The following is a 20,280-nucleotide window of genomic DNA, read 5'->3' as shown; positions in this document are numbered from 1 at the left end:
CGCGAGGCTGAGAGAGCGGTTGTTGTTGGCGGCTGTGGCTAAGTGGGGGAGAGCCTCTGCTCCCCGCCCGGCTTCTCTTCTGCGTTTCCCGGGCTAGGGGGCGTGGTTTTAGGCGTGAGGAGTGGTTTTAGGCGGAGAAGCCGCTTGGCAGCACCTACTTTCTTCTTTGCCAGGCAGACGCCCGTTGTAGCCGTTGGGGAACCGTTGAGAATCCGGTATCCGATGGGGACGGTAAAGCCGTTTGGGTTAGGGCGGCGCGGGTGTCCAGTCCGCGGAACGGGGAGATCGTTGGCACCTTCGCTTTTTTAGGGGGACGGGGATAGTTCGGTAAACTGGATTGAGAAGCGGATCCGAGGGAGGTTGAAAGCCGTCAAGCCCGTGTAGCTCTCTCGCTAGGAGGCGGCACGCGGGGGAATAGGGGCGCTGGAGTTTCCCCAGCCCTAGCTCATCTTTCTCCATAGCCATGGAGCCAGAGAGGGAAGGCACCGAGACACACCCCAGGAAGGTTAGGAAAAGGAGGCAGGCCCCAAACAAGCTCGTCGGGGCCGCTGAGGCGATGAAAGCCGGTTGGGATCTCGAGGAGAGTCAGCCCGAGGCCAAGGTGAGAAACGGGGAGCCCGAGCAGGCGGCCCTAGGCGGTTTGGAGCTCCCGGACCCTCGCCCAACCGCCGTCGGGTGCCCGGGATGCGGGCGGGCTCTCCGCCCTGGCCTCTCCGAACCTGATCCGTGATCATTAAAATGGGAATGAGTGTAATACCACCTTCCCGACACAAGGCTGTCATTGGCTGTCACTGGGATAGTGAGTCGGCCGGGTGCGGTGGCTCATGCATGTAATTCCAGCACTTTGGGAGGCCGAGGCGGGCGGATCACGAGGTCAGGAGTTCGAGACCAGCCTTGCCAACATGGAGAAATCCCCGTCTCTACCAAAAACACACACACAAAATTAGCCGGGCGTAGTAGTGGGCGACTGTAATCCCACCTACTTGGGAGGCTGAGGCAGGAGAATCGCTTGAACCCAGGAACCGGAGGTTGCAATGAGCCAAGACCACGCCATTACACTCCAGCCTGGGCAACAAGAAAGAAATTACGTCTCAGAAAAAAAAAAAAACTGGGATAGTTGGCCGGGTGCAGTGGCTCACGTCTGTAATTCCAGCAGTTTGGGAGGCCAAGGCGGTAGCATCATTTGAGGCCAGGAATTCAAGACCAGCCTGGGCAATATAGCGAGGACCCCATCTCTTAAAAAAAAAAAAAAAAAAAAAAAAACTGCCTGCACATAATAGGAATGTTCATCCAACAAATATTTATTGCCAACTTCTCAGTGCCAGGAATTGTTCTATGTTCTAGTGATATCCCGGGGCACAAAAATACAATTCCTTGCCCTCGTGCAGTTTACATTCCAGTAGGGCAGGGGTCCCCAACCCCCTGTGCACAGACTGGTACCTGCCTGTCCATGGGGTCCCCAACCCACTGTCCACAGCTGGCCTGTTAGGAACCGGGCCACAAAGCAGCAGGAGGTGAGCGGTGGGGGATCGAACATTACCACCTGAGCTCCACCTGGGCATTAGATTCTCATAGGAATGTGCCAAACCTATTGTGAGCCCTATTGTGAACTTTGCATACGAGGGTCCTAGGTTGCGTGCTCCTTATTAGACTCTAATGATAAATGTAATGCACTCGAATCATCCCGAAACCATCCCCCCAGCCCTTCTCCCAGTCGGTGGAAAGATTATCTAACACGAAACCGGTCCCTGGTGCCAACGGTTGGGGACCCCTGCAATAGGGGAATAAAAAGGCTGATTATCTCTATCATTGTTACCATTTATTGAGAACTAAATATACTTCATTCATCCCTTCAGTCGTTCATCGGGTTTTTTTGTTTGTTTTTGTGTTTGAGACAGGGTCTCTGCTCTGCTGGACTCAGGCTGGACTACAGTGGTGTGACAAGGATCCTCCTGTCTCTGCCTCTTACAGGCATGAGCCACTGCACCCAGCCATTCATTGGTTTTTATTGTCTGCCATGTGCTGGGGCACTGACCTAGGTACTTGGGGTACATCAGTGAATAAAGTTCACTGCCCTAGTAGGTCTTATATTCTAGTGGGCAAAGACAAATGATAAAAATAAGTTATATAATATGTGAGAGGGGGATTCGGGATGTGATTTTTTTTTTTTTTTTTTTTTTGAGGTGGAGTCTCCCTCTGTCACCCAGGCTGGATTTGGCTCGCTGCAACTTTCGCCTCCCAGGTTGAAGTGATCCTCCCACCTCAGTTCCGCCAATTAGATGGGACTACAGATGTGTGCCACTGCGCCAGCTAATTTTTCTTTTTTTTGTAGAGACGGGGTTTTGCCATGTTGTCCAGGCTGGCCTTGAACTCCTGGACTTAAGCAATCTGTCCACCTTGGCCTCCGCAAGTTCTGGGATTACAGGCATGAGCCACTGCTTTTTTTTGTTTTTTGTTTGTTTTTTTTAAAGAGAGACAGGGTCTCCAACTCCTGGGATCAAGAGATTCACCTGCCTCAGCCTCCCATAGTGCTGGGGATTACATGTGTGAGCCACTGCACCCAGCTGAAAATTTTTTTTATTAAAGTGGGATTCCAGTTTTTTTGCCTATCATATTTGCAAAAAAATGTTTAATGTTCATGTGGTAAGTGTAAGGAGATTGACAATCACGTATTTTGTTATGTTGAAACAATCTCAAACTTATAGAAAAGTTGTAAGAATAGTATCAAAACCTCCCCTCAACCAACATTTGAAAGTAGTTGCTGACACAATGGTCTTTTTCTACCCACCCCCAAGATATTTTATTATATATTCTCTATAAACCTACATAATCACAGTGCAACCATCAAAATAGGAAATTAACATGGATATATTACGACCATCTACTCAGATGCCATCCAAATTTTCTGTAGTTGTTTGACTAATCCTTTTTATCAATAAGATCCAGTCTAGAATTGTGTTAAATTTGTCATGTCTCCTTCAAACAGTTCCTTAGTCTTCCCTTGATATTCATGACTTTACTGCTTTTGAATAATCCTAGGCCAATTATTTTGTTGAATGTCCCTTAAATTAGATTTGTTTGTTTCTTCATTGATTAGATTCAGGTTATATACATCTTTAGCAGCAATATCACAGGAGTGATACTCTGCTCCCTTGCAGATTGTACACAATTTGATTTGTCCCATTATTGGTGATATTAACCTTGATAACTCAATTAAGATAGTTTCTACTAAACTTCTCTAAAGTTATCTTTTTCTCTGTGTAATTGTCATTCTTATTTTTTTGAGACAGGATCTTGCTGTATTGCCCAGGCTAGTCTGGAATTCCTGGGCTCAAGCAATCCTCCCACCTCAGCCTCAGTGTAGCTGAGATTACAGGCCCAAGCCACTGCTCCCAGCTGTCTGTAATGTGCTTCCTCAAACACTTTGGGCTTATGCATTTATTTTTTATCAGTATGATGAACTCAGTGGTACCTATTTTGTTCAGTGTGTTACTATCTTTTACTGGATTGTGATGCTTTAAATATCCAAGATTTTGTCATTAAGCTAGCTTCTGTGGCCTTTTGACATGAAAACATCATTCTTTGAGCACGTCATTACTTTCTGGCACAAGAAGATATTCCAGGCTCCTATGTGCTTTCCCTGCCCCAAGCCTGGAATCAGTCATTTCTCTTAGGGTACCTGGTTCTTTTTAGTGTAGAATGATATTTAGATTTGGGTGCTATGGTGATGTCAATACAGATGCTTCTTGACTTAAAATAAGATTATGTCCCAATAAATCCATCGTAAATTGAAAATTTTGTAAGTTGAAAGTGTATACACACACATACTTACATTTAAATATTTTTCTGTATTTTACTTATGTGAATTCACATCAGTATCTCCACTTTAATCCAAATCCAGTAACACAGGGTTCATTCTATTCATTCTAGTTTTCTCCTTTTTTTTTTTTTTTTTTTGTTGAGACAAAAGTCTTGCCCTGTCACCCAGGCTGGAGTGCAGTGGCATGATCTCTGCTCATTGCAACCTCTCCCTCCCAGCAATTCTCCTGCCTCAGCCTCCTGAGTAGCTGGGATTACAGGCACCCACCACCATGCCCGGCTAATTTTTGTACACTTAGTGGAGATGGCGTTTGACCATATTGGCTGGTCTTGAATTCATGACCTCAAGTGATCTGCCCACCTTGGCTTCCCAAAGTGTTGGGATTACAGGCGTGAACCACCGTGCCCAGTCCATTTTCATATTTGTAACTTCCTTCACTAACAGTGAGAAATCCGACACCCAACATCTTCAATATATTTGATCAATCCTTATTGCTGCCGCTGACCCACCCTCACACCCTCTTGATTCTGCTTAGGCTCTGTCACCCTGCACTGGCTCCATCACCTTGTACCACGTCATCTTCCTTTGTGAGCACCCTCATCCTATGACAGGTGGTTGCCACCATCCCTCTCAGGTTTATACCCTCATCCTGTTCAGGCTTTAAACCTTGCAACAGGCCACTACTGTCCCTCAGCATTGATGCCCTCCTTACCCTAAATAGTTTCTGACATCTGACGTCAGGACTCACTGCCCTCCTTCCCTTCCTTCCTGTATGGGTGACCTCCTTGTGCCGCTGAGGCTTTGACACCCCACACCAGAGAACCCTCCTGCATGAATGTCCTGGGCTTCTGCTCCTAGTCCTGGACTGTCTCCTCTACAGGACACCTTCCTCACCCAACTCAGGCTCTTGACATCCTATGCCTGGCAACCAGGGTTACTCACCGCCATATAGACTCCATCTTGCTCAATCTCACCTTATTAATCTCATGTTTTTATCTGGTAAAAACAAACTGGCATATTCTTTCAGGAGTTCATTTGAATCAGGAATTGATCCTAAGAAAGTAGATAGATATACAAAGGTGTCTGTACAAGGATGTTCATCATAATGTTGTTTGTAATTTAGAAAACCAGTGTTATCAATAGGGAATTTTTTTCAGATATATTATAAATTTTCAGGTAAATTTAGAAAATGGGCTATTATTCAAGTATTAAAATTGATTTTTTTTAACTGGTATGGAAAGATACAGATTAAGTTTGGGAGTAGGGAGTTGGTTTCAAAAAAGAATGATTGATAAAATCCACTGCGGGCTGTATAGTATAGAGATAAGCCTGCATTTCAGTCTTGGTTCTGTCATTTATTTGTCTCTCCAATTTATCTGTAAAATGGGGATAATAGTAGTACACACTTACAAAGTTGTGAGAATTAAATGATTTAATGCATGTAAAGTGATCAGAACTGTGTCTCGCTAATGTAAGAGTTTGACCTTAGCTTAAGGCCATGGGAAGACATTAGCAATAATATCTGATGTTTATTAAGTACTTATGTCAGGCACTAGCCTCAGTACATTGTACTTGAACTATTTCATTGGTCCTCCCAATTATTTAATGAGATAAAATTATAATTACTCTCTAGATGAAGAAACTGAGTCCTAGAAAGGCTATGGCACTGGTCCAAGATGATAGAGCCTAGTGTTTGAACTCAGGTAGTATGACTCTAGGGCTTGAGCTTCTAACCGCTATACTCTGCCACCTCGCAGACCAAAATGAAAGTGGTGATTACCTCTAAGTTGTACTTTTATTTTAATTATCTCTGAGGTGACTTTTATTTTCATTTCTCTGTATCATTTATTTTACAATTCTCTGTTACTGAGTCTTTTATAACAAACACAAATTACTTTAATAAACAAATATAGGCTGGGCGTGGTGACTGTAGGCTGGGCGTGGTGGCTCATGCCTGTAATCCCAGCAGTTTGGGAGGCTGAGGAGAGCAGATTGCTTGAGCTCAGGAGCTCGAGACCAGCCTGGGCAACATGGTAAAAACTCATCTCTACCAAAAATACAAAAAAAATTAGCCAGGTATGGTGGCATACATCTGTGGTCCCAGCTACTCAGGACACTGAGGGAGGAGGATCGCTTGAGCCTGGGAGGCAGAGGTTGTAGTGAGCCGAGATAGCACCACTGTACTCCATCCTGGGTGACAGAGTGAGACTCTGTCTCAGAAAAGAAAAAAACAAGTATAAGTTCAAAGCCTTTTTAAAGGGGTTGGGAGCTTCACTGAACTCTTGTTGTCCAGGGGATAAATTCTGATTCATTAGCTTAGGCTGCATTGATCTATGATCTGGCTCCTGCTTCCCTCTCTTCATACCTCCACAATAATGCAACATGCAATCCTGGCTCCTTGCCAAACCATAATACATATTGAATGCGATGTTCCCTCCAACATGGCATTATTTTCAAAGCTCAGCGTCAGTATTTTCATCTCAGTAGCCTTCCCCAAACTCTCTAACCCCTAAGGCAGTTAGACTCCTTGTTCTCATACCTTTGTAATAGGCACTTACCCACACTGTGTTGCAATTAGCTATTGCTTTTTCTCCCTAGTAGAATGGACTCTTTGAGAGCGTGAATTATGTTTTAGTTATCGTATTCCTAGCATGTAACCAAGTATCTATAATTCAGTTTTGTGTCAATGATAGTTAAATACTTTATTAATAATGTCATATCTACCACATATTATTTTATACCATCATTTTCAATTAATTAGCACTTCCTTATGTTAGAATATACCTGTATGTTAAAGTAATCAGAAGCTAGAATAATTTAACTTGCTTTTTTGGTATTCTTGATAACCAATAATGGCTTGCTACGCCCTGATTAATCTTTACAGAAAGCCCGCTTATCTACCATTTTATTTACTGACAACTGTGAAGTAACCCATGACCAGCTGTGTGAATTGCTGAAGTATGCAGTTCTGGGCAAATCCAATGTTCCAAAACCCAGGTATGAGATGAACTTAAATGGTGGGTATTGACCAGAGGTTTCTTATTTTTTTTTACCTCTCCTGAGGCTCCATCATTCAAACCAGAGGTTTCAAACTGGCTTATCAACATTATTTTTTTGCTATGCAGCATGTCCTAAATTTTTTTATGATGGCTGCCAAGTGTTAATTCTGGACCTGTATAAAAATCTACATTTTCTTCTTCCAAAAACTCAAAGATGGCAGCTATCCCTATATTCCCACATGGCAACAATTTGTCAAAGCTGAGTGGTGGTCTCCCCCTTTGTATGGGACATGTATACTCTAATGTCCTACCTGGCCTGCTTCCCATATTTACAGTATCTATCTGGCCATTATAGATATTGTAGTTTGTTTCCCCTGATGCAGACTCAGTTGAAATAACAATGATAGCTGAAGAATTCCAGTTAATCTTTTTTCTTTCTTTTACAAATAAAAGGCAAAGAGAGCCCGGGCATAGTGGCTCACACCTATAATCCCAGCACTTTGGGAGGCCAAGGTGTGAGGATCGCTTGAGTCCCAGAGTCTGAGACCAGCCCGGGCAACATAGCGAGACCCAGTCCCTACAAAAAAAAAAAAGAGAGAATCTTACTATTCTGATATTGTCGGTGCCATTATTAAGTGTCTTATGAAAAATATTTCTTATGTATGCAAATAATACACACATCTTTCTGGGGGAGGTTGTTATGAATTGGCTAGCTACTTTGAGAACTATCTTCTCCATCAACAATTACAGCCATCAGTCTGTCAGTTTATCTAAAACTGTTTTTTTTTTTTTTGGTAGGTTTGATGTCTCTATTGCAACTACCCAACTTGGCCATTGTAGCCCAAAGCAGCCATACATAATACATAGACAAATAAGCATGACTGTAGTTCAATAGTCTTATTTACAAAAATGGGTAGAGCAGGATTTGACATTTTTTGGTGGGGGGGAATGGAGTCTCGCTCTGTCACCCAGGCTGGAGTGCAGTGGCACGATCTCCGCTTAATGCAACCTCTATCTCCCAGGTTCAAGTGATTCTCTTGCCTCAGCCTCCAGAGTAGCTAGGATTATAGGTGCATACAACCACGCCCAGCTAATTTTTTTGTATTTTTTTTTAGTAGAGACGGGGTTTTGCCATGTTGCCCAGGTTGGTCTTGAACTCCTGACCTCAAGTCATCCACCTGCCTCGGCCTCCCAAAGTGCTGGGATTACAGGCGTGAGTCACCGTGCCCGGCCAAACTGAATTTCTTAAAGCCAGCCATTTGATTCCCTGGTTTAGGAAGGACTGCAGAGTAGGTTGGTATCTTAGGGATGACTTTGTAAAGTGAGCTTAGTTCTGATTCCAAACAAATCTTAATCAATAGGACAGTGAATTTAAATGCATTACATTTTGCTTGGTATTTTACTGGATTTGAATACAACAAGTATTTATCTCTAGGGATCTTTATTTGAGTTTTGTGCAATAATGGCTGTCTTCCAGTTCCAGGCAGACAGTGAATGGTGATAAATTCTATTAACTCTCACTCACTGCTTTTCCTGCTCCTTCTCCCCTATTTCCCCTCTATATGTCTGTAACTGACTTAAGGCCGTCTGTCTTAACTGTGTTGGTTTGATTTCTTGGCAGCTGGTGCCAGCTTTTTCATCAAAACCACCTAAACAACGTAGTGATTTTTGTTCTTCAGGGAATGAGTCAGCTACACTTTTACAGGTTCTATTTGGAGTTTGGATGTCTTCGAAAAGCATTCAGACATGTAAGTTAAGAAAACTTTGTACTAGGGGCTGAGTCTGTTTTCCCATTCTGAGACTAATACATGTGTCAGGGACCATGCTCCTTGGCAACCTAACTGAACAAGCAGTACGGGATGTAGAAAGCAAAAGGACCTTAGAGGCCTCATGTAGATTTGTCTCTGATTTTCTTTGGAAATCTAGACAAACTCTTATTCCCAGGTTATAATCTATAGCTCCTAGGTTGATATTGTTCTATTTTATTTGGGCTATGGTGTTTTCAGAAATTATAAAATATATATACAAGCTGTGTTTTCTACCTCTCTTTAAAAAAATCGCAAGATTGGGCACCCTTAAAACAGTATATGGAACTGAATAGCAGTTGTCATCTTTAAAAAGAGGCGCCTGCTGTCCATTGTCCCGTAGCCTCTTCCATTTCCTAGTGACCCATTTCATCCATTTATTCCTGAAGGCATTTGAGTTGGTGAGCCCTAATTTAACCTCCCTGGGTCACCATTTTCTTTTTTGCTTTCATTTATTGAGCAGTTCCTGTGTATCAGGCTCTCTTTTAACCATGGACCACATGCTACACATATCATCTTTAATTATCACAATAGTCTTATAAAATAGATACTTTTAAATTTCCATTTTGTACATGAGAAACTGAGTAACTTGCTCAAGTTCCAGCTAGTAAGTGGTAGGGCTGAAATTTAAGCCCAGGTGAACCTGAAGCTGAAGCTCTCAACCTTTTTGCCGTGTGGTACCATCTATTCTGATGGCAATGGCATGCTTTCCAATGAAATAATAGAATTGGAAGAACTTTGAAAATACAAAGGGACTTTTCTTGTCTAAGTTGTATATTTCTGTAAAGTTTGTCTTTTTTACAATATATAATCATAGGGATCAGTTAGTGTTGTGTGGCTTCATTTACTTAGTCACTTTTCTGTATTAAGGAAACAGTTCTCATTTTAAAATGCTAACAATTACTGTCTAGAACTTTCAAAGCACTGAGCTGACAATAAAAGTCCAGGCCTTTCACAGTATTTTAGCTGTTTTCAACCATTTTTGTAAAACCTGTTAACATATTTTCAGAAATTCCGCTTGCCTCCACCATCATCTGATTTTCTAGCTGATGTTGTTGGGCTACAAACTAAACAAAGAGCTGGAGATCTGCGCAAGACAATGGAAGGTATAGCTATGATGCTGGTTTGATGATTTGCTCACTCTAAAAGATATGGATATGATTGTAAGTAGGTTTAGCACAACAACACTCAATTCTAACTAAAGCACAAAAACAATTTTCGTTTGTTTTTTTGAGATGGGGTCTCACTCTTGTCACCCAGGTGTGAGTGCAGTGGTGTTATCACACAGCTCACTGCAGCCTTGACCTCCCAGACTCAAGCAGTCCTCCCACCTCAGCCTCCTGAATAGCTGGGGAACTACCAGCACAGGCCACATCTCCAGCTAATTTTTTTTGTTTGTTTGTTTTGAGAAACGGAACTCCACTGTGCTGCCCAGGCTGGTCTCAAACTCCTGAGCTCAAGTGATCTTCCCACCTTGGCTTCCCAAAGTGTGGGGATTAGAGGCATGAGCCACCATACCTGGGCCACAAAAACAGTTTTCTTAAGGAAAAATGGGCAGGTACCCAGGGAGGTTAGATAGCAGGAACCACAGCCAGGGTTCATGCCTCAGAAACAATCTGGTTAGATAGCTAAGGATACCTGGATATCACTGACGTTGGACTCTTATGAATTACTGTGAATAATTTCTAAACTGTCACTGGGTCTTTGTATCCACCAGTGTACAGGTGGGAAGGAAGATCTTGCCTTTGACTAATATAAGCGATACCTGCTGATACTACTCACAGTGAAGAATGGGCAGGAGGTTTAGATACTAGCCAGCTGAAAGATTCATGATAGCAGTGTGTTTTTCAAACTGTGGGTTGTGTCCTATTAGTAAGTTATAGCTAGTCTTTTTGGTTTTGCAGGGAGGTGAGTGATAGAGTAGCATAGGACTTATCAGAGTTAGTTGCATATAGTAAGGTTAGGTATTGTTCAATGATACTCTATTTCGTGTTCAAAAATAATTAATTGAATAATTGCACTGAGGGAACATGAAAAAGTAGTGAGGAATAACTTGATTTCTTATCTCCTCTAGAAATGTGCTTGCATTATCCTCTGTCCTAATCCCCACTTCTAATTTTCTATCTTTCTGTTCTCTTCTTCTCATGGATGCCCATTTTTGATCTGCAGTTGTATTTGATTTGATCTGCACTGTATTTTAAACATCTGTGATTAAATCATAGAGTAATCATTATGAGATTCCAGGTTCAAGTAAAAGCATCACGTTGTGAAAGAAAAGATGTAATCAGGAAAAAGAAATTTGACACGTTTGAAGAGTACAGCTTGTTGGACATGCTGAGAAGAATAGGAGGAGGTAGTGATGAGAGACAAAGCTGGAAAGGCAGATTAAAGCCATATCCTGCAGGCTTTGTTTTTATTTTATGTTTTATTTTTATATTCCGTACCAGCCATGGAGAGACAACTTACAGGCTTTGAATGTCATGCCAAAAGAATTTGGATTTTATTCTGTAGGCCTTGAGGAGCCAGAGAGGTTAGGGCAACTTCTCCATCCTCCTAAGTATTTCACTTCATCTTCCCATGCTAAATATCAGAGTCCCCAAGGCATAGTCCCTCACACTCTGATCTTCGTTAATCAATCTTTCCTTCGGAGCATTCATCTGTTTTTGCCAAGTTTACCTATTAGTTTTCTTTGAATGACTCCTGTATCTTTATCTCTAGGTCTGATGCCCCAGATTGCAGGCCTGCATTCTCAACTGCCTGCTGAATATTCCAGTTGCTATTTGGATATTCTACTGTCCTCAGTCATAACATAGCTAAAAGCGTTTTTCTCATCCTCAAATAATGGTCTCTTCATATTCCCTCTTGTTGGTGTCATTTTTCTCTAAGACACCAGTGTTGAATTTTACAATTTTCTTTTGGCTCCCTATCCCCAAACTGTCTGCATGCCTAATTCCCTTTGCTCCTATAAATCTCTATTCAGATGTCAATTTAACAGAGACCTTCTCAGATCATCCTATACAAAATATATGACAGTATCCTTTTTCCTGCCCCAATATTTCCTATCCTTTTCTCCTCCTTTTCTTCAAAGCCTTTATCTTACCTGATGTATTACATGTTTATTTGTTTATTATCCATATTTCCAACTATAAGTTAAATTTCATGAGGAATTTTGTTGGTTTTGTGCATTGGGGAATTCCTAGTGGCCAAAACAGTGCCGGGTGTATAATAAAGTTATAAATATTTAAATATTTTACTGGCTGAATTATTTTTTCACCATGTTCTACCAGTTTTTCGTGTATGTTTTATATATCCCTTTTCCTCTATCCCTTCCACTACCTTAATTCAGATGCTGTAACAACTTCTTTTTGAAACAGTCTCGCTCTGTCACCGAGGCTGGAGTGCAGTGGGATGATCCCAGCTTACTGCAACCTCTGCCACCCGGGTTCAAGCGATTTTTGTGCCTCAGCCTCCTGAGTAGTTGAGACTACAGGCATGCACCACCATACCGGCTAATTTTTGTATTTTTAGTAGCGACAGAGTTTCACCATGTTTGGCCAGGCTGGTCTTGAACGCTTGGCCTCAAGTGATCCACCTGCCTCAGCCTCTTAAAATGCTGAGAGTACAGGCATGAGCCACTGCACTTGGCCTGTTTTCTTCAACATTTATTTTAAGTTGTGGGGTACATGTGCAGGATGTGTAGGTTTGTTACATAGGTAAATGTGTGCTGTAGTGGTTTACTACACGGATCAGCCAATCACCTAGGTATTAAGCTCAGCCTCCATCAACTATTCTTCCTGATGCTCTACCTCCACCAACCCCTCTGACAATCCCAAATGTGTGTTGTTTACTCCCCATGTGTCCATGTGTTTTCATCATTCAGCTCCCTCTTATAAGTGAGAACATGTGGTGTTGTTCGGTTTTCTGTTTCTGCATTTGCTGAGAATAACGGCTTCCAGTTCCATCCATGTCCCTGCAAAGGACATGGTCTTGTTCCTTTTTGTGGCTGCATAGTATTCCATGGTGTATATGTACCACATTTTCTTTATCCGATCTATCATTTATGGGCATTTGGGTTGATACCATGTCTTTTCCACCTGCACATATCTTTATAATAGAATGATTTATATTCCTTTAGAATATACCCAGTAACAAGATGGCTGGATCAAATGGTATTTCTGCCCCTAGCAGATGCTCATAATTTTTTGGCCAGAATTACTGTAAAGCCCTTTCTAGCCTCTTTCTACTTTGCTTGCTTTCTTTCTTCATTTCTTTCCTTTCCTTTCCTTTCCTTTCCTTTTTTTCTTTCTTTCCTCCTTTTTTTTTTTTTTTAATTTAGGCTTGGCGCAGTGGCTCACGCCTATAATCCCAGCACTTTGGGAGGCTGAGGCAGGTGGATCACCTGAGGTCGGGAGTTCGAGACCAGCCTGACCAACATGGAGAAATCCCATCTCTACTAAAAATACAAAATTAGCCGGGCGTGGTGGTGCATGCCTGTAATCCCAGCTACTCAGGAGGCTGAGGCAGGAGAATCGTTTGAACCTGGAGGCAGAGGTTACAGTGAGCCGAGATCACGCCATTGCACTGCAGCCTGGGCAACAAGAGCAAAACTCTGTCTCCAAAAAAAAAAAAAAAAAAAATTTAGAGGCAGGATCTCCCTCTGTTGCCCAGGCTGAAGTGCAGTGGCACAATCTAAGCTCACTGCAGTCTCAAACTCCTACATTCAAGCGATCCTCCTGCCTCAGCCTCCTGAGTAGCTAAGACTTGCAGGCATGCACTACCATGCCTGGCTAATTTTTGTTTTTGTAGAGACTGGGTCTTGCTCCATTGCCTAGGGTGGTCTCAAACTCCTGGACTCAAGCAATCCTCTTGCCTTGGCCTCCCAAATTGCTGGGATTACAGGCATGCCATGCACCCAGCCTCTACTCCATTTTGTACAAATCTTTGAGGTCGATATTTCTTAAAACAATGCTTTAATTACATCACTTCCGTTCTCAGGAGCTTTTTGTGGCTCCCCATTACTCATTGAATGGTAGACGAAAGTTAATTATGCTCCTGTCTCAACTTTATTTCCTATGCCAATCTCTTGCACAGACCTTTTTTTCTTCATTACTGGTCTACTGCCAAACCAAGTTTACTCTACATTTCTATCTTGCCTGGGATGCCCTCTTCTACTTATGATACTTTGGCTCTTTTCTTTACAAGGACCAGCTACTCACTTAGGCCATCTTGAGCAAATATTGTTTGAAGAAGGACGTATGTGGGTAGAAAGCCAGCAGGAACCTAAGTGCCCCTAGTAAAGAGATTTTCTCCAACCCTTTCATAGCATCTACTTATCTGTGTATTTTCTTTTCTCTTCTGACTAGTCTGTTCTCTCTCTCTCTCTCTCTCTATATATATATATATATATATATATACACACGTATATATATACATGTATATATATATTTATTTATTTATTTATTTTTTTGAGACAGAGCCTCGCTCTGTTGCCCAGGCAGGAGTGCAGTGGCACAATCTCTGCTCATTACAACCTCCGCCTCCCGAGTTCAAGCAATTCTTGTGCCTCAGCCTCCTGAATAGCTGGAATTACAGGTGCATGCCACCACACCTGGCTACTTTTTGTGTTTTTAGTAGAGATGAGGTTTCACCATGTTGGCCAGGCTGGTCTTGAACTCCTGACCTCAAGGGTTCCACCTACCTCAGCCTCCCAAAGTGCTGGAATTACAGGTGTGAGCCACTGTACCTAGTGCAGTTCTTTATATTTTTTAGTGAAAATCCTTAAAGCAGGCAGTCTGATGAACTTAACTACTTAAGATTTTCCCTCTAAGAGCATGTCTTAATAAGGAATATCAAGTCATTGATCAATCTATAGATGATCTCTCTTGAGCCAGGTCATACCCTTAATCCAATCAGTAATGGTCCCTGGTTAAAGAACAAGCTTTTGCTGCTTAAATAGGTGGCTGAGGGTGGAGTATATTTAGCTAGAATGAACCATAAGGGAGAGACAGGCACTGTAAAGAACAGGTCGAATATACCAACTATCTGAATTCTGTCTTTTTTTTAAGACTCAATCTTTTCCTTTCTTGATCTCTGACATTCCATCATGAAGTATATTCCTCCTCCTATCTCTTTATTGTTTTAGCTCATTTGGGACTTTATTTTCTCTGTGTTTTTTTGTTTGTTTGTTTTGAGACGGAGTCTCGCTCTGCTGCCCAGGCTGGAGTGCAATGGCGCGATCTCGGCTCACTGCAAGCTCTGCCTATCGGGTTCACGCCATTCTCCCACCTCAGCCTCCCAAGTAGCTGGGACTACAGGCATCCGCCACTATGCCCGGCTAATTTTGTTTTTGTATTTTTAGTAGAGACAGGGTTTCACCATGTTAGCCAGGATGGATGGTCTCGATCTCTTCACCTCGTGATCCGCCTGCTTTGGCCTCCCAAAGTGCTAGGATTACAGGCGTGGGCCACCACACCCTGCCTCTCTGTGTTCTTATAATTGTAGTAGATTGCAAGCCCCTAAATGGTTGGGTCTGAGTTTTATACATCTTTTGATCTTCCTTGTGCTTAGCCTATACAACCTTAGGAGACATGTCTTCTAGGGTTCTTAAACACACATTCCAATATATGTTCAATTGTTTTTCTTTCAGGGCCTTTACCTTCTAATGCAAAAGCTGCCATCAACCTTCAGAATGACCCCATCATTCAAAAGTATGGCTCTAAGAAAGTGGGCTTGACCAGATGCCTTCTGACAAAGGAGGAAATGAGAACATTTCACTTTCCATTACAAGGTTGGCTTAGGCTTAATCTGATATTGCTAACAATGTAAGAATATCTAACAGCTTATTTAAATACTACTTTTGGAGATTCATTTATCTGGCTGTTTTCTGAGTGGCTTATTCTTATTTCATCTTCTATTAATGAGGAAATATCTTCAGCACAGTGTATCTCAAAGTGTGTGATGTATACTGTGATTGGCAAAGTGATGATTTTAGGTAGTACATGAATGTGACATTAAATAGCATTGAAATAATATTTAATAAGAAAGTTATTCCCTTTCCTTTTCATTCAGTTTTCTTTCATTTCTTCTTAATATATTAAAAACAGTCAGTATGTCTTTAACATTTTAACACGTTTCCAATACTTCTAATTCTCCTTCCACACTGCCCCCATATTTCTTTAACAAATAGAGCAGGTCTAGGCTCAGAGCCTTGGTCAATTATATAGCAAGAATTTAATAAAAGTACTTTGATTTCATTTTATTTTCTTTGTTACTTCCTAATTATAGCAATGATAATTAAATTTCCTTTTTTTAAAACTGAGATATAATTTAACATACCACACAATTCACCCACTTAAAGTTACAATTAAGTAGTTTTTACTATGTTCACAGAGTTGTACAGCCATCACCACAATTTTAGAACACTTCTATCATCTCAAAAGAAACCCTGTATTATAATTTCCCTCCAACTCCCTGAGCCTTTGACAACCATTAATCTATTTTCTATATATAGATTTACCCATTCTGGGTATTTCCTGTAAGTGGATGTGCAATATGTGGTCTTTGTGACTGGCTTCTTTAACTTAGCATAATGTTCTCAAGCTTCATCCATGTTGTAGCATGTATCAGTACTACATTTATTTTCACTGCTTAATGATACTGCATTGGATAGACTGTTCATCAGGTGATGGACATTTGGGTTGTTTCCACTTTTTAGCTATTATGTATAATGCTGCTATGAATATTCAGGTCCAAGTTTTTTGTGTGGGCACATGCTTTCATTTCTGTTGGGTATATACCTAGGAGTATAATTGCTGGGTCATGTGATAACTCTGTGTTTAACCTTTTGAGGAACTGTCAGGCTGTGAAAGCAGCTGTACCATTTTACATTCCCACCAGCAGCATATGAGGTTTCCAGTTCCTGCACATTCTTGCCAACATTTATTATTATCTTGTTTGAATATATCCATACTAGTGGGTATGAAGTGGTGTCTCATTGTGATTTTGATTTGCATGTTTCTGTTGGCTGATGATTTTGGGCAACTTTTCACGTGCTTATTAGTCATTTTATAGCTTCAGAGAACTGTCTATTCAGATCCTTTGTCCATTTTTAAATTGGGCCATATTTTATCATGGAATTATTGGAGTTCTTATTTTCTGGATGCATACATTTTATTTTTTTAATTTATTTTTATAAGTTGATGTAAGTGTGTTTTATAGGTGCCAGGCACCATAGTAAGTGCCTTTTTGTACATTAACTGGCAGTCCTATGATATATGAACTAAATTTTAACTCCATTTTATACATAGCTTTTTTCTCTATTTATTTTAACATATTTATAACCATCTTTTTATTGAGGTTGCACTACTGTCACATAAGCATGTGGTAAGGGCAGTACTGCTAACACCTATAAAACACCACTGATAATATAGATAAGGTAGGCAGCAAGTATAGTGTCTCTGAGATTTGGGGCTGCCTTTCTTCTCTGGGATAGACCATCTTTTGATTCTTTTCATTGCGATTAGTTGGAAATTTCACAGTACCGGGAATCAGAAATTGGCCCCCTTTGTTACGTGTCAAACAAGATTTAGATGTTACCTTTACTGCTCCAGCCTCTGCCTGAAGGTAGAAATCTTCAACAATTCAGATGCTTTTGGGTTTCTGAGCTAAATATGCATGGTTATTGTCTCAGGGTACACAAATAGAGGGAGTACCTTAAATCTATAGCTGACCCTCTGTAGGAAATATGTGATTCCAGAAAATGCAGGCAAGGCTCTGAATAGATGTTTCAGAGGAATCTCAAGGGTTGAGTTGGGTGGAAGAATGCGTATGGTGAATGTTACTTAAACTTTCTTCCTACTATGAAATCCTTTTAGATCTCCATTATGGTGGAATCTCATTCCTATTTTCTCTTCCTGTATTTAGGAAAGAAAGATGCCACATACAGTTATTTGCATACTTTATTCATTCTTTCTTAGTGCTGACATGGAAAGGGCCTAATGACTGGGTTTAGCCATGATTTAGTTATCTCTTTTCTCATGAGGAGGAAAAATTGTTCCTTGGTAACTGCCAGGAAGTTCAAGCCCCAGAATCTCCTCCTAACAGCAAGCCTACATTATTCTTTCAATATAAAAATGAGTAGATGGAGAAAAACTTGAGGACAGAGATTGTATCTTATTTAGTCATTGTATTTCAAGTATCTAACATACCAACGTATCTGACTAAAATATCTAGTATTTTAGTTTTACCTGCTTGAATCTAAGAGTGATGTTTACCATCTCTATTCTAAAGGCAAACATTTTCTTCCTTTTTCTCCTAGGTTTTCCTGATTGTGAAAACTTTTTACTTACCAAATGTAATGGTTCTATAGCAGACAATAGTCCTCTCTTTGGACTTGACTGTGAAATGGCACGTACTACTTTTAATTTTTCAATTGGAGTGTTGCAAGCTGAGGTCTAGTAGAAAATGATTTCTTGAGTCTAATGCACTAATGAACGAATACACTTATTTCTAGTATTCTGTTTTAATAGCTGAAAGTAGGTCCTTTTACTCACACTTTAGAAAACTTAGATCTGTATTCCAGGATAAAGAATAAATATCACATAAGTGGCTGGGTGTGGTGGCTCACACCTGTAATCCCAGCACTTTGGGAGGCTGAGGCGGGTGGATCATGAGGTCAGGAGATCAAGACCATCCTGGCCAACATGGTGAAACCCCATCTCTACTAAAAATACAAAAAATTAGCTGGGCATGGCAGCACGCACCTGTAGTCCCAGGTACTCGGGAGGCTGAGGCAGGAGAATCGCTTGAACCCAGGAGGCGGAGGTTGCAGTAAGCCGAGATAGCGCCACTGCACTCCAGCCTGGCAACAGAATGAGACTTGATCTCAAAAAAAAAAAATCACGTTTTCCACCTAGTTACTATGTTTAATCAGGTCTTTGCATGTTACTAGAAGTTGATTCCTTGTGTTTGAACAAGTATTTTGTTGTTGCTGCCATGAGGACTTTGCCTTAATTGTTCGTTTGGCTTAGTTTTATGCCTTGAAGATCAGAAATAGGATTTCCCTGCTTAAGTTCCCCTCATGCTTTGCTTTATCTAATTGTAGTAAGCCTCTTTTCAAAAACAGTGCATCCCCTCTCAGTACTCAGGAAACAGTTTCTCAATTCTTAATAGAGTAACTAAGACCTAAAATTTGAGAATCTGACATATCAGGGTGTATATCCTGTCCTTGCCTGTTAGTGGCTATGTCACCTTGGACAAATTCCCCTAACCTATCAGCCTCGGCTTCTCCCTCTGTGAAGTGGGGGTAATAATAAAGCCTACCTCAAAAGGTAATTATGAGAGTGGCATATATAAAATGCTTAGTACAGCACTAGCTGATAATAGAATGGGCTTCATAAAAATTACCTATTAGTGGTATTTAGCATAATACTGGATATAGTACACACTCCATAAATGGTAGATACAATTATTAATATTATTTGCATTCATCTTCCTTGTGCAAATTACACTGTGTTGATCCTCTTAAGTGTAACATTCAGCAGCCTGCCCAGCTTTAATTTCACTCACACTAGATCCTCTAGTAAGCAAGTTTGTGCCATTGCTGCAGGGACCCTGGTAGATTACAGTAGATGGCAGTTGACATACTGTAAATAATAAGAAGAAGCAATAACTTCCACAGTTCAGCAGCCTGACTACATGTTGGTCTTTCAGTGCCTCACATCCAAGGGGAGAGAGCTAACACGCATCTCACTGGTTGCTGAAGGAGGCTGCTGTGTTATGGATGAACTGGTCAAACCTGAAAACAAGATTCTGGACTACCTCACCAGGTATTTTTCACCTTGCCTGCAGCTCTTCTGAGAGCTATCAGACTAGAATGGAATAATACTTAAGAAGAATGGCCCACAGCTTCAGTTTAGTTAGGTTTTATCTACTTAAATATTATCAAAGGTTAGGGCATCACATAGGTATATTTTAATGCTGAAATTGCACAATGTCAGTGTATAATGCTCTTGCCCTTCTTGATCTTCAATCTTCTTGTGATCTTAAGTCAGCGGAATATTATCTTCCTTGTTCTAGAATCTCCCAATTATAATCATTATCTACAACTGCCAAACAGCTGGAGCTTTGCTTTCTGATAAGACCTCATCTGAAAATCTGCAAATCATCATTTGGCAGTCAAGTGATGTTAGAGCTTAATCTGCCTTGACCCCCAAAACACAAACAAATATTTTTCATAACAGAAATTCGAAGCTGAAAATGTTAGTCTACTTTTCCAAAGATTAGCATGTAATCTCAGAATGTACACACAGTGACTAGGCAAGAAGCCAGTGAAACATTACTGTCTTCATCCATTGATGTGGCACCAGTAGATTCGTGACGACTTAGGGACAGAGAGGCAATGATAGTGATAAATACTGTCCTATTAGCAGACTTGACAGTTAGATTCTTAGAGAAGAGTCACGTGTGGCAAAGTTGTATGCACAAGCATGTTTGTCACAGTATTGCAAAATTGTGAGTATATAAATGTCTGAAAGTAGGGGATTAGTTAAAATATGCCGTATCTGTATAATGGAATACTCTGTAACAATTTAAAAGGATGTGCTAAATAATTTATTGATGTGAAAATGTGTTTATGACATATTATAAATGATAGATT

The 20,280-nt window shown here is 41.0% G+C and overlaps 1 protein-coding gene across 1 annotated transcript in view; it reads left to right on the top strand.

Moving 5' to 3' along the window:
- Nucleotides 1–71: 71 nt before the first annotated feature.
- Nucleotides 72–20,280, top strand: part of REXO5 (RNA exonuclease 5) — a 43,346-nt gene continuing 23,137 nt past the window's right edge. The window contains exons 1-8 of the mRNA XM_003261463.3: nucleotides 72–215; nucleotides 462–601; nucleotides 6,705–6,817; nucleotides 8,441–8,567; nucleotides 9,634–9,730; nucleotides 15,271–15,411; nucleotides 17,941–18,029; nucleotides 19,335–19,450. Coding sequence (XP_003261511.2) covers nucleotides 464–601; nucleotides 6,705–6,817; nucleotides 8,441–8,567; nucleotides 9,634–9,730; nucleotides 15,271–15,411; nucleotides 17,941–18,029; nucleotides 19,335–19,450 — 821 coding nt within the window. The 5' untranslated portion in view covers nucleotides 72–215; nucleotides 462–463. The remainder of the gene's footprint in view (nucleotides 216–461; nucleotides 602–6,704; nucleotides 6,818–8,440; nucleotides 8,568–9,633; nucleotides 9,731–15,270; nucleotides 15,412–17,940; nucleotides 18,030–19,334; nucleotides 19,451–20,280) is intronic.

This window comes from Nomascus leucogenys, chromosome 2, assembly GCF_006542625.1.
Source record: "Nomascus leucogenys isolate Asia chromosome 2, Asia_NLE_v1, whole genome shotgun sequence".
Taxonomy (NCBI): Eukaryota; Metazoa; Chordata; class Mammalia; order Primates; family Hylobatidae; genus Nomascus; species Nomascus leucogenys.
This window is presented reverse-complemented; position numbering and strand designations above follow the sequence as displayed.